This window comes from Lampris incognitus, chromosome 19 (assembly GCF_029633865.1).
Source record: "Lampris incognitus isolate fLamInc1 chromosome 19, fLamInc1.hap2, whole genome shotgun sequence".
Classification (NCBI taxonomy): domain Eukaryota; kingdom Metazoa; phylum Chordata; class Actinopteri; order Lampriformes; family Lampridae; genus Lampris; species Lampris incognitus.
The window spans coordinates 22,530,688-22,543,429 of record NC_079229.1 but is presented as its reverse complement, the minus strand read 5'-3'; the positions used below and the strand labels follow the sequence as shown (position 1 = coordinate 22,543,429).

Sequence of the window (12,742 nt, the reverse complement as noted above, 5' to 3'; positions counted from 1 at the left end):
AAAACCAGACGGGACCCGGTGTGGGGCTGACATGCAGCAAAGGTCTACAGGCCGATTGGGACACAAGGATGCTGCCAGCAGGCCTGAGCCCACCTGGTGTGTATGAACGTGTTTCACTAAAATATTTTGCTGGTTTGAAAAGTTTTTTTGACTCTAAGCTCAACAGCCATGGCTGTCTATCAAAACATGTCCATGCCAACATTGATGGTTTCTACGCGAAGCGACATCTTTACGTGTGCTAGTTTGGTCTCGAAGGCGAGAGCCTCCTCCATCTCGGTGAGTGCTGTCTTCTCTGGAGCCCCCAGCATCACGGCCACATCCACCATCAAACTCAATAGGGCTGCACGGTACTACAGGGAGAGAGGGCGACAAAGAGAGAGACAGAGAGGTTAGAGGGTGCATATGAGATGGAGAGAGAAGGGGGGGGATATGGATGGAAGGAGGTGGGACAGGAGCTGGAGAGAGAGGTAAAAGGAAGGGGGGAGACTCACGGCCCGGGCGGCGGTGGTGTTAGTGATGTAATCCTCTCTGGAGGACAGAGACAAGGAGGCCTGGTCCAGCTAGGGGGGGGGGGAGAACACAGGTTAGTGTCTGCTGTCACACTTATAACACAAACACACTTACAGAAAACCCCCATATACACAAACACATGAATGCACAAAAACATACAAACTCAAACACACACATGAGCACATGCAGACAAACAGACTCAGTGGAACACACACACACACACACACACACACACAAACACACACACACACACACACACACACACACACACACACACACACACACACACACACACACACACACATACGGAAATAAAGGGCAAGACGGCAGCATATTGGTGACCTTGGGATTAAAAGGCTGTAATGTGTCACTAAATAAGAGCATTCAAAATGCCTAAATTGTGTTGTAAACACAATCCCTTTTGTACCCCAATTTTGCGAAAGTTGTGAACAGAAAAAGTTGAGTAAAAATGCCAAAATGCTCTTAGATATCACACCAATGTTTGACGTTCACTCGAGTTAGGAAAATGTGTCAGTGAATGCATTGTGTGATAATACCACAAGATTTTCAAATTTCTACAATGGCAAGTACATCTTCTCAACCCCTTTATGTGTAGTCCTGTGCAGAAGGAGATCATTCAATCGCATAAATTTGTTGAAATTTGTTAAATACACCAGATAGTGTAATTATTTGGAACACGTAACACTCTGATGGAAATACGTCTTAACGCAAAAGTGCACTCATGGTGGGGGGCGTCCGGGTGGCATGGCGGTCTATCCCATTGCCTACCAACACGGGGATCACTGGTTTGAATCCCCGTGTTACCTCCGGCTTCGTTGGCCATCCCTACAGACATAATTGGCTGTGTCTGCGGTTGGGAAGCCGGACGTGGGTATGTGTCCTGGTCGCGGCACCAGCACCTCCTCTGGTCAGTCGGGGCGCCTGTTTGGGAAGGAGAGGGAACTGGGGGGAATAGCGTGATCCTCCCACACACCACGTCTCCCTGGTGAAACTCCTCACTGTCAGGTGAAAAGAAGCAGCTGGCAACTCCACATGTATCGGAGGAGGCATGTGGTAGTCTGCAGCCCTTCCTGGATCGACAGAGGGGATGGAGCAGCAACCAGGACGGCTTGGAAGAGTGGGGTAATTAGCCGGATACAATTGGAGAGAAAAAGGGGGAAAACATCCACAAAAAAAAAAAAAGTATACCCATGGTAAAAATACAGTTAGGAAGACAGATTATGGCACAAAGTAATGACACACGTTATTTTTTAAACAGAATGTCCTCATAATGGACATTTTCATGAACGCCGCCACTGAAAATACATTAATCAATAAGAGAAATCCAACGAATTTCTTGTGTAGACATTCTCATGTCACATCGATGTCACTCTCTGTTACAACCTCCCGGCCCACGCATGTACTGTATTTCCATCACATCCTCCGTCTTAATGCAATGCAGGGCTCCTACCTTGATGATGTAGTGGGAGGAGTTTTTGTCATCGGGTGAGATGTACAGGCGAATCAGAATGCTCTTGCTGTGCTGCTTTCTCATCTCGGCCAACGTATTCAAGAGGTTCCATTCCTCCGCCGACCACCGCCATGCCCCTCCAAGTCCATCGCCCACCACCGGCCACTTGAACTCAGGCTGCTTGAGCGTTTTCAATATCGGTTTGGAGTCCAGCAGCTCCAGTTTTGCTACACACACACACACGCACACGCACGCACGCACACACACACACACGCACACGCACGCACACACACACACACACACACACACACACACACACACACACACACACACACACACACACAATGTACAAGATGCTAAATTAAAGTAAGTGAGATTTTAGCCTGTCTCTGCCAACAATTATAAAAGGATATAAATGGGTGTAGATGTAGAGGACGGTGATGGTGGTGTCCATGTATAAAGGATATAAATGGGTGTAGACGTAGAGGACGGTGATGGTGGTGTCCATGTATAAAGGATATAAATGGGTGTAGATGTAGAGGACGGTGATGGTGGTGTCCATGTATAAAGTATATAAATGGGTGTAGATGTAGAGGACAGTGATGATGGTGTCCATCTATAAAGGATATAAAGTGGTGTATATGTACAGGACAGTGATGGTGGTGTCCATGTATAAAGGATATAAATGGGGATAGATGTAGAGGACGGTGATGGAGGTGTGGATTAGACTGAAGGTGGTGGTGTCGTAGCCTCTCACATGTCTACCCAGAGGGTTAAATTGGCTAACGCTGGTGTGTCGCCTTCCTACTCACCTCATATTTGATCACATTCTTTATTTTGGTCTAATGTGCCATATCCCACTTGTTATATCACCTACGTCACATGGTGTCGCTATCTTTTGATGCCCCCATGTGACGTAGGAAATTAATGTGCATTTTCCCCATTAGACACTAGAGAAAGCAGCCGTGAGATAAGTCTTGTGTTGAATTTATCATGAGAACAATCCTACACCCATACCAACATGCTTTCTGCTCAACTGATTGCTGGTTCGAATCCCCGTGGCCACAGGTGGGAAGCCGGATGTGGGTATGTGTCCTGGTCGCGGCACTAGCACCCTCTTTGGTCGGTCGGGGCGCCTGTTCGGGGGGGAGGGGCAACTGGGGCGAAACTCCTCACTGTCAGGTGAAAAGAAGCAGCTGGCGACTCCACATGTATGGAGGAGCATGTGGTAGTCTGCAGCCCTCCCCAGATCAGCAGAGGGCGCGGAGCAGGGACCAGGACAGCTCGGAAAATAGGGTAATTGGCCAAGTACAATCGGGGAGAACGAAGGAGAAAAAAAATCACCCCAAAAAAAAAGTTTTCTGCTCAAAAAATGAAAAAAAAAGGTTTATTATCCTTTTAAGGGAATGTTAAGAAATAAAAACTCTGGTTTCTACCTGCCTGCTAAGCTTTTCTCTTTCTTTCCCAAGCACTTGTTCTTAAAACAAAGATCTAACACTGACAAGATAACAGGCAGGCATCATGGGGACAGTGCTGGAGAAAGCTGCCATCTTTAAGCTCGCATTCTTTTGAAATCTATCATTGGGTTTGAAACCCCCTGGTTTTACATGGTGTGTTCATGCGAGGTTATCGGCTTTATGTATGTGTGCACTAGTGTGTGTCAGCTTCCATTAAGGTGTGTATACTAGTGTGTGTGTATGTCTTTATGTGCATTTGTGTATTAGTGTGTGTGAACCGTTATATGTAAGCATGTGTGTGTTAGTGTGTGTGAATGTGTGTATTTTCAGTGTTTACAAGTCTTTATGTGTTGTGGGTGTGTTAGTGTGTGTGACTCATGTGTGTATGTGTGTGCTGGTGCGAGTGTATATTAATACGCGCCTGTGTATTAGTGTGTGTGAGCCCTTATGTGTTTGTTTATTTCTTGTGTGTGACCCTTATGGGTGTGTGCTAGTGCTAGTGTGTGTTTACATGCATAAGTGTGTGAACTCGTACAGAATGTCTGCTTGTGTGAGAGCGTGTGCTGACTTGTGTGTGTGTCTGACCCACATAGTATGTACGTACGGATGTGTGTGTGTGTGTGTGTGTGTGTCTAGCTCACTCTCATTCATGCAGGAGCGGTAGAAGACCTTAGCTTTGGTCACTGCCTCCAGCTCATCAGGGGCAGATGGAGCTTCCAGTAATTCTGACAGGAAAGAAATAACATGGCTCAGCTTCACTCAACCACAGTTAAGTGCCATTTTTCCAAGACAAAAAAAGCAACTTCTTCTATTTTCTACTTTAAAATGTTGCATCTTTTCCTGTGTTTTTTTCTTCTTCTTCTTTTTATGTAAGGGCCCCACAGAATCATATTTGTTGAAGGTGCAGATTTATTCGCTTGAAAATAAACCGCGAACTGACTCGTCTTCTCATGCGGCGGTTCTGTGGTTGTGATGAGGGATGATATTCCAAGCTATTGGGAGATGTATATTTGTAACATGTTATTTGTTTGCATGAGTTTAATTTCAAATTTGCTTTTCTCAGTATGACCACTGTGTTTTTTGCAGAAGTGCAACAATGGACCAGCACATCCTGAAATATTTTTTTTCCAAAAAGCTTGACCAGGATGCACGACAGTGATCTTTCAATCAGTTTGTTAAATGTTATTTGTATCGATGTCAGATAAACAAGGACATTTTATAAGAAACTCCCCCATTAAGGTCTGATGGACCGTCTTCTTTTTTTTTTTAGACTGCATCAGCCGGTCCACAACTTTCTTGATTCATTTTCTGCAAACCATTTTACGTCTATTGAAAGCAGTCTATTGGGTTACAACTACCTGCATCAGGGTCATTCACAGAGAGAGAGGGAGGGTGAGACAAGAGAGAGTGAGAGAGATAGAGAGAGAGACAGAGAAAGGCAAAGGTGGACAGATAGAAAAGAGGAAGATAGATGAGAATACATGGCAGGACAAGAGAAATTGTCTCTTTCTGGAGAGAGAGACAGACAGACAGCGACACAGAGAGAGCGAGAGAGAGAGATGTGATGGATGTTGGGGAAAGAGTGAGGGAGAGAAAACATTGTGTGGATTACACATACACACACACACACACACACACACACACACACACACACACACACACACACACACACACACACACACACACACACACACACACACACACACACACACACACACACACACACCTTTGAGTCGGAGGTCAACATGCTGCCTTAGCCAGGGGTAGATACCAAAAGAGGAGGAATCCTCAGGGATGGGATTATCCTTCAGCCAACCCCCGCATGCAAAACCATAGAAGTCCTCACAGGGGTTAATCGAAAGATCAATCTTGGTCAGGATAGACCCCGCTGTGGGGTGGATGGGGCAAACACAAAGAGGGGGGAGAGTGAGGGGGGGGGAGAGAGAGAGAGAGAGAGAGAGAGAGAGAGAGAGAGAGAGAGAGAGAGAGAGAGAGAGAGAGAGAGAGAGAGAGAGAGAGAGAGAGAGAGAGAGAGAGAGAGAGAGCACAGCCCAGTTAATGTGTGTAATGACTAGCACCAGATAATTATGCACACATCAGAAAAATATCTCATGCTTAACAGTTCCCACGCAAACAATAGTGAATGCTCAGAGCACTGACACGTTAAGTCTTAACAGTGAATGAAACAGATGGGGCTGTTGGAGCCTTTCCAACAGCCTCCCCTCCCCCGACCCCGCAGCCACCTCACCTGCCTCAATGCATTGTGGGGTCAGACAGAACTCCTTCTGACTGGTTCTCTGAGACACTGAGGAACAGGGAGAAGGTTAGCGATGACAACATTCTTATGAACCCTAAAGTTTACATTTAACATCATCAGACTCAAAATCAGATTTGTATTTTACTGGCCAAGTGCGCTGTTATACATGCAAGGAATTTGCCCTTGGTTGTCATGACTCACAATGTACCTCACATCCTCCATCCACACATCCAAACTTACTCCCATGCATAATGGGCCAACAGCAGCCATATGGAGCAGTGCAAGATGGGGTTGAATATGAATAATTGATATATAGAAGATGACGTACAGCTGGAAAATATGTGCTGCAATTGCAATATGCATGGTACAGAGCAAGATGAAGTTGGATATAAATAAATGATTACATACAGATGGAAATCATGTTATCATCATAAAAACAGACATTAAAACATAATGGCCGAGTTAGATATCAAAACAACATTTATGCAATTTTACTTCTATTGTAGCTGTCAAGTTAAACATTTGGTATAAATAGATGGTAATGGAGAGAGTAGCCGTTAGTTTGTTTTGCATATACATTTTTTTTTCAATTGTGTATTTTCCAGCAGGGCCAAGCAGGTACTATAAGCGCTTTGCAGCTTTTCATTAAGCTATACTCACAATTTTCTCATTTCTAAATTTATGTCTAAGTTCATGTCTTTGTTTGATGGCTGGGAGTGCTGGCGCTGGATCGGCTGGGAGAGCTTGGTCTGCCGTGTCCTGTGGGCCCAGGGACCACAGCCCTGTGCCCAAAGAGGAAACACCGAGGGCTGTCTGACAGGACACGGAAGCAGGGCAGGCTAAGCCAACTGCTAGCCCATGTAGACTGGCAGTTCCAATAACACCGAGGGCGGTTTGGCGGCGGCCTCGCGTAACATTGACGTTTTTTTTGGCGTTGTCCTGTGGAGTGCGGGCAGGTATGTCGAAGGTGTCTGGTTGGGAGAGCTGGCGCTGGTTGGCTGGGGGAGCCTGGTCGTCCGGTGGGCCCAAGGACCACGGCCCTGCCTGGAGCTGTGCCCAAGGAGGAAACACAGAGGACGGTCTGACAGGATGCTGAAGCGAGGCAGGCTAAGCTAACTGCTAGACCATGCAGACCAGCAGTTCCGACAGTTATCCTGGCGTTCGCTCTCTTCGACAGTAAATTTTATTTTTAATATATATATAAGTTGGATATAGGTGTTTTTGTAAACCTTTTTTTGGAGTTTGGACATATGTGTTCTTATAGTTTGGATATGTTTTTGTCTTTGTGTTGCACTGCTGTGGGTTCGAGGAGACGATATTTCATTTTATTTCATTTCATGAGCACAGGTGCACGGAATGAAATGACAAATAAATGTTGCCGATTCCTGATTTCAGCCCCAGATTTCTATTTATTCATATTACAAGAATATATTACAATTTATATTACGAGTTTCTGGGCCCTTCCTCTTACGCTGCCTTGACTCTTGCCGTCTACGTCTCCACGCCTTTCCCTTACTCCTTTTTTCCCTTTCCTTCAAATCCTCTGATTGGAAGCTAAAAACTCTCTTCTTCCATCTTTCCCTTTCCTTGCTCAGGTATTCCTCCTTTATCTCTCGCTCACTATACACTACCGTTCAAAAGTTTGGGATCACCCAAACAATTTTGTGTTTTCCATGAAAAGTCACACTTATTCACCACCATATGTTGTGAAATGAATAGAAAATAGAGTCAAGACATTGACAAGGTTAGAAATAATGATTTGAATTTGAAATAAGATTTTTTTTACATCAAACTTTGCTTTCGTCAAAGAATCCTCCATTTGCAGCAATTACAGCATTGCAGACCTTTGGCATTCTAGCTGTTAATTTGTTGAGGTAATCTGGAGAAATTGCACCCCACGCTTCCAGAAGCAGCTCCCACAAGTTGGATTGGTTGGATGGGCACTTCTTTGAGCAGATTGAGTTTCTGGAGCATCACATTTGTGGGGTCAATTAAACGCTCAAAATGGCCAGAAAAAGAGAACTTTCATCTGAAACTCGACAGTCTATTATTGTTCTTAGAAATGAAGGTTATTCCATGCGAGAAATTGCTAAGAAATTGAAGATTTCCTACACCGGTGTGTACTACTCCCTTCAGAGGACAGCACAAACAGGCTCTAACCAGAGTAGAAAAAGAAGTGGGAGGCCGCGTTGCACAACTGAGCAAGAAGATAAGTACATTAGAGTCTCTAGTTTGAGAAACAGACGCCTCACAGGTCCCCAACTGGCATCTTCATTAAATAGTACCTGTTAGAGCCTGTTTGTGCTGTCCTCTGAAGGGAGTAGTACACACCGGTGTAGGAAATCTTCAATTTCTTAGCAATTTCTCGCATGGAATAGCCTTCATTTCTAAGAACAAGAATAGACTGTCGAGTTTCAGATGAAAGTTCTCTTTTTCTGGCCATTTTGAGCGTTTAATTGACCCCACAAATGTGATGCTCCAGAAACTCAATCTGCTCAAAGAAGTGCCCATCCAACCAATCCAACTTGTGGGAGCTGCTTCTGGAAGCGTGGGGTGCAATTTCTCCAGATTACCTCAACAAATTAACAGCTAGAATGCCAAAGGTCTGCAATGCTGTAATTGCTGCAAATGGAGGATTCTTTGACAAAAGCAAAGTTTGATGTAAAAAAAATCTTATTTCAAATACAAATCATTATTTCTAACCTTGTCAATGTCTTGACTCTATTTTCTATTCATTTCACAACATATGGCGGTGAATAAGTGTGACTTTTCATGGAAAACACGAAATTGTTTGGGTGATCCCAAACTTTTGAACGGTAGTGTATATTTTCTCTCTCCGCTTTTTTGGTATTCCCTGTGTCTTCTCCTTCGCTCCTCCACTCATAGATGCTGCCTAGGGATAACTTCTTCAAATACATTAAAAGGGAAGTCAGAATTTAATGGAGTTACAATGAAATTGTGCAAACTTACTATGAGTTTAATTGTATTTAATTCGGGGAAGGTTTATCAAATGATTATGAAATGAGATATTTTATGAAATGAGATAATTTAAATAATGAAGTATATATATATATATATATATATATATATATATATATATATATATATATAATAAAAATAGCATAACATGTCATAGGAATATATATCACATAAACACTCCCGGGTCATCCTCTGTGTGGAGTTTGCATGTTCTCCCCGTGTCTGCATGGGTCTCCTCCGAGTGCTCCGGTTTCCTCCCACAGTCCAAAGACATGCAGGTCAGGTGAATCGGCTGTACGAAATTGTCCCTAGGTGTGAATGTGTGTGTGTGTGTCGGCCCTGTGATGGCCTGGCGGCCTGTCCAGGGTGTCTCCCCGCCTGCCACCCAATGACTGTTGGGATAGGCTCCAGCATCCCGGCGACCCTGAGAGCAGGGTAAGCAGTTTGGCTAATGGATGGATGGATGGATATATTACGACCATTATTATCATTATTATTATTTTGTTTTCTTGCACTGTGAAGCACTGTGACTCTGTCTGTGAAAGGTGCTTTACAAATAATCTCGGTGGGTGTCTACGGTAACCTGCTCATGAGCAACTCAACAGCATGTATTCAGTGGGGGGGGGGGGCTCACTTTCCTGTATGCCTCTGAATAAGAGATGAACTGGGAATCGAACCAGCCTCCCAAACCTCTTCTCTGGTGTTTATGATGGGGTTCGTACGCCGGCCTCTTTAGTGAGCTGACAGTTTTAGAAAACGAATCCAATTGTGAACGGGTGAGCGGACCCGTACCGAGCGGTTCTGTGCCGTCTGACTTTTAAGGTCGACTGGTCACATTGTCGTACATAGTGCAAGAGTAATTAATGTTTTCTACTGCTTGGGTTAGAATTACTAAAAATAAAAAGCTCACACACACACATAGGAAATGAGATGAGACCTTTGTCATCAGGGTCCCTGGGCTCTGCGATTTCTTGCATGAAGTTCAGCCAGCAGTCTGCTCAGAATATAGACCCATGTTTAAGACTCATGTTTATGGACATGCCTCATCTCCCGTTTGATTTATGACCGTTATATCGCTCTGGCTTCCTTTTGTTTTATTTCACAAACACATTATTGTTGCTCCCCAATCCACTTGAGCAAGAGAACCCCAAACCACCCGCTGATCCCCCCCTCCCCACACACACACACAGATGCTTGGGGTTCGCCGCACATGCTGACTTCATGTTCATGACTGAGATGCCAAACAGGCCAAAAATCACAATGCACATGCATACATAAACAAACACGCACAGACAGACAGACCGAAACACTCAAGTAAGTACTTTGTGCACAAGCAGAAACACGGGAACAAAACGGGCACTCTCACACCACGCTTGCTAAAAACACAACGCGAAAAGGGAGAAACCACTTGAAATTACATTGTCATTCTGTTTGCATGCCTGGATTCAACAGTTCAGTATTGTCATTACAGTGTGTGTGTGTGTGTGTGTGTGTGTGTGTGTGTGTGTGTGTGTGTGTGTGTGTGTGTGTGCGTGTGTGTGCGTGTGCACGCATGTGTTTGTGTGTGCAAATGCTTGTGACTGAGCCGGAGGGTACTTATTCAAACATGTATATAACCATTATCTCATGTCTCCCTCTCACATAATTTATCAGTTCAATACAATGTCACCACAAAAATGATGGCTTCCCACCCGACTCCAAAAAAAACGACAACAACAAAAAAAAATACCAAAAAGACATATGAACAATACCAACCCTGCATGGGAGCGCTCTCAACCACAACCATCCTGCCACCACTCATTGCTGCTCAATGAATAGTTCACACACAGGCATCCAACCCACCACCAGATATAACCGTCATGCAATACAATCCATTTCCCAGCCTCACTGTAAAGAAGGGAGTAAAGCAGCAAACAACGAGCCCCCCCACACACACACACACGCACACACAACCCCCAACCGCCAATCAAAACAACCGTACCATTAACCTCACCTCTCCCTGTTGAAGTTTTGGAGTTGAGCATGACTTTCGCCACACGTCTCAGCAGGGAGAGAGAGAGAGAGAGAGAGAGAAAGAGAGCGAGAGAGAGAGAGAGAGAGAGAGAGAGAGAGAGAGAGAGAGAAAGAGAGCGAGAGAGAGAGAGAGAGAGGGAAAGAATCGGATGGGCGTGCGAGCGTGTATGAAACCCTATATGAACCCAAAAATAGTCTGACAGACATATGCAGGTTGGAAACTTGGGGTTGCTCTTGCGTATGTTTGTGTTGTGTTACTATTTACAGCCGGCATGCTCTATAATCTGAGGCTACGCACTGAAGTGTGTGTGATACGTTTGCATGGATTTCCATGAAAATTACAATGCAGGATATAGAAGAGTTTTGGGAATCTGTGTGTGTGTGTGTGTGTGTGTGTGTGTGTGTGTGTGTGTGTGTGTGTGTGTGTGTGTGTGTGTGGTGTACTTACCCAGTATGAGCGCGAGCAGCAGGGCAAGGCAGATACACACACACACAGCCAGTGTCGTCCTGAGAAGACGACGGTTTCCTCTCTCCAGTTTAACCCCATTGCCACCTAAATGCTCTAATTCCATGACTGGGCACACACACCCACACACACTAACGCCTCTGTATCTCAAACAAACACCCGCTACCAACGGCAAATGTCTAGCCTAGCCACAAAGTCCATATGCTGACACAGATTGCCTCAACACACAATCAAAAACGAATTGAACTGTCAGCTGAACCTCAAAACCTGTCAACCACACAAACTTTCTGCTCTGTCCGTCAGGCTCTGTCGTCCACTCAGCGTTCTTCTTTTCCCACTTAACTTTCCTGTCCTCTCTTTTCTCAGCGTTGGTGCTTCTGCTCTCTCTCTCTCTCTCTGGGTCTGTCTGTCTGTGACTACTCTAACTTCACTCTGGCTCTCCCACTTGCAAACCGTCCCTCCCTCTCCCTGTGTTACTCCTCCGCTCACCTCCCTCCCTCGAGGAAAGAGGGGACCAGGCTTACCAGTTATGACCCCAGTGAGACGAGTGCCACTAATTCAACTGCTAACACTGACTAAAGCCAGACGCTAGTGTGTGTGCGTGTGTGTGTGTGTGTGTGTGTGTGTGTGTGTGTGTGTGTGTGTGTGCGCGCGCGCACGTATCTGCAAATGTTCCGTGCGTGTGTATCTGCAAATGTTCCCGTTTATCATTACAGGAAAATTTATTACCAACAGACCTCGTTACCAGCGTACAGTATCTCAATTCGTGTGTGACGGAGTAAGTGTGTTTGTGTCTTTGCGTGTGTCTAATTTCATATTCTGAACATCAGGGTGCTCTGGTCTAAACATTTATCAGATCAGACAGTCACCAGACCAGTACAAAATTAAGAGGAACACACACACACACACACACACACACACACACACACACACACACACACACACACACACACACACACACACACACACACACACACACAGAGCAGAGTGATTGCCATTGATTAATCCTACAATAATTACATTGCCAGCTGTGGAAGTACATCAATATTTCCCCCGAAAAGGAGGGGGAGAGACAGAGAGACAGAGAGAGAACCTAAGATAGAGAGATACAGCGGAGGCGATGATAGTGACACTAGGTGATTGCTCTTTGCCCTCCTGCTGTGGTGGGAGCCATTTCTGCACGTGCTCATTAGGGTTTGGGGCGGTGGCCACAGACTCCCCTTATAGACCTGACTTCCTGCGCCGCTTGAAAAACAGCCATTCATCACACAGACACGGAGACCACGATGCTATTGTTCACCATGCTGACTCAAACTCACTTCTCTCTTCTACTTTGGATTTTTTTTTTTTGTCTTTTTGACAACAAGCATGAGCGTTGATTGTGACGGATCCTCTTTTAGTCTCTAGCTTTGACATGGAGGAGAAGGTCATGGAGTTGAACCAAGAGCCCACGCCTCAGACGGAGCCAAAAACTGCCAGAACATTTTTCCTCTTCCACCTCCCTTCCTACTCTCATGTCTTTGTGTATAGCAACATCATCGCATCCTGTCATTAACCAGAGATAAGTGCAAAAATACACACATGGTTAC

At 45.1% G+C, this 12,742-nt stretch overlaps 1 protein-coding gene across 1 annotated transcript in view; it reads right to left on the bottom strand.

Annotated features, from left to right (window-relative positions):
• phex (phosphate regulating endopeptidase homolog, X-linked) overlaps positions 1–11,259 on the bottom strand; it is a 23,908-nt gene extending 12,649 nt beyond the window's left edge. The window contains exons 1-7 of the mRNA XM_056299642.1: positions 11,136–11,259; positions 5,687–5,743; positions 5,165–5,326; positions 4,080–4,163; positions 1,982–2,208; positions 492–560; positions 234–350 (exon numbers count right to left, since the gene is read on the bottom strand). Of these exons, the coding sequence (XP_056155617.1) occupies positions 234–350; positions 492–560; positions 1,982–2,208; positions 4,080–4,163; positions 5,165–5,326; positions 5,687–5,743; positions 11,136–11,259 (840 nt within the window). The remainder of the gene's footprint in view (positions 1–233; positions 351–491; positions 561–1,981; positions 2,209–4,079; positions 4,164–5,164; positions 5,327–5,686; positions 5,744–11,135) is intronic.
• Positions 11,260–12,742: the final 1,483 nt, after the last annotated feature.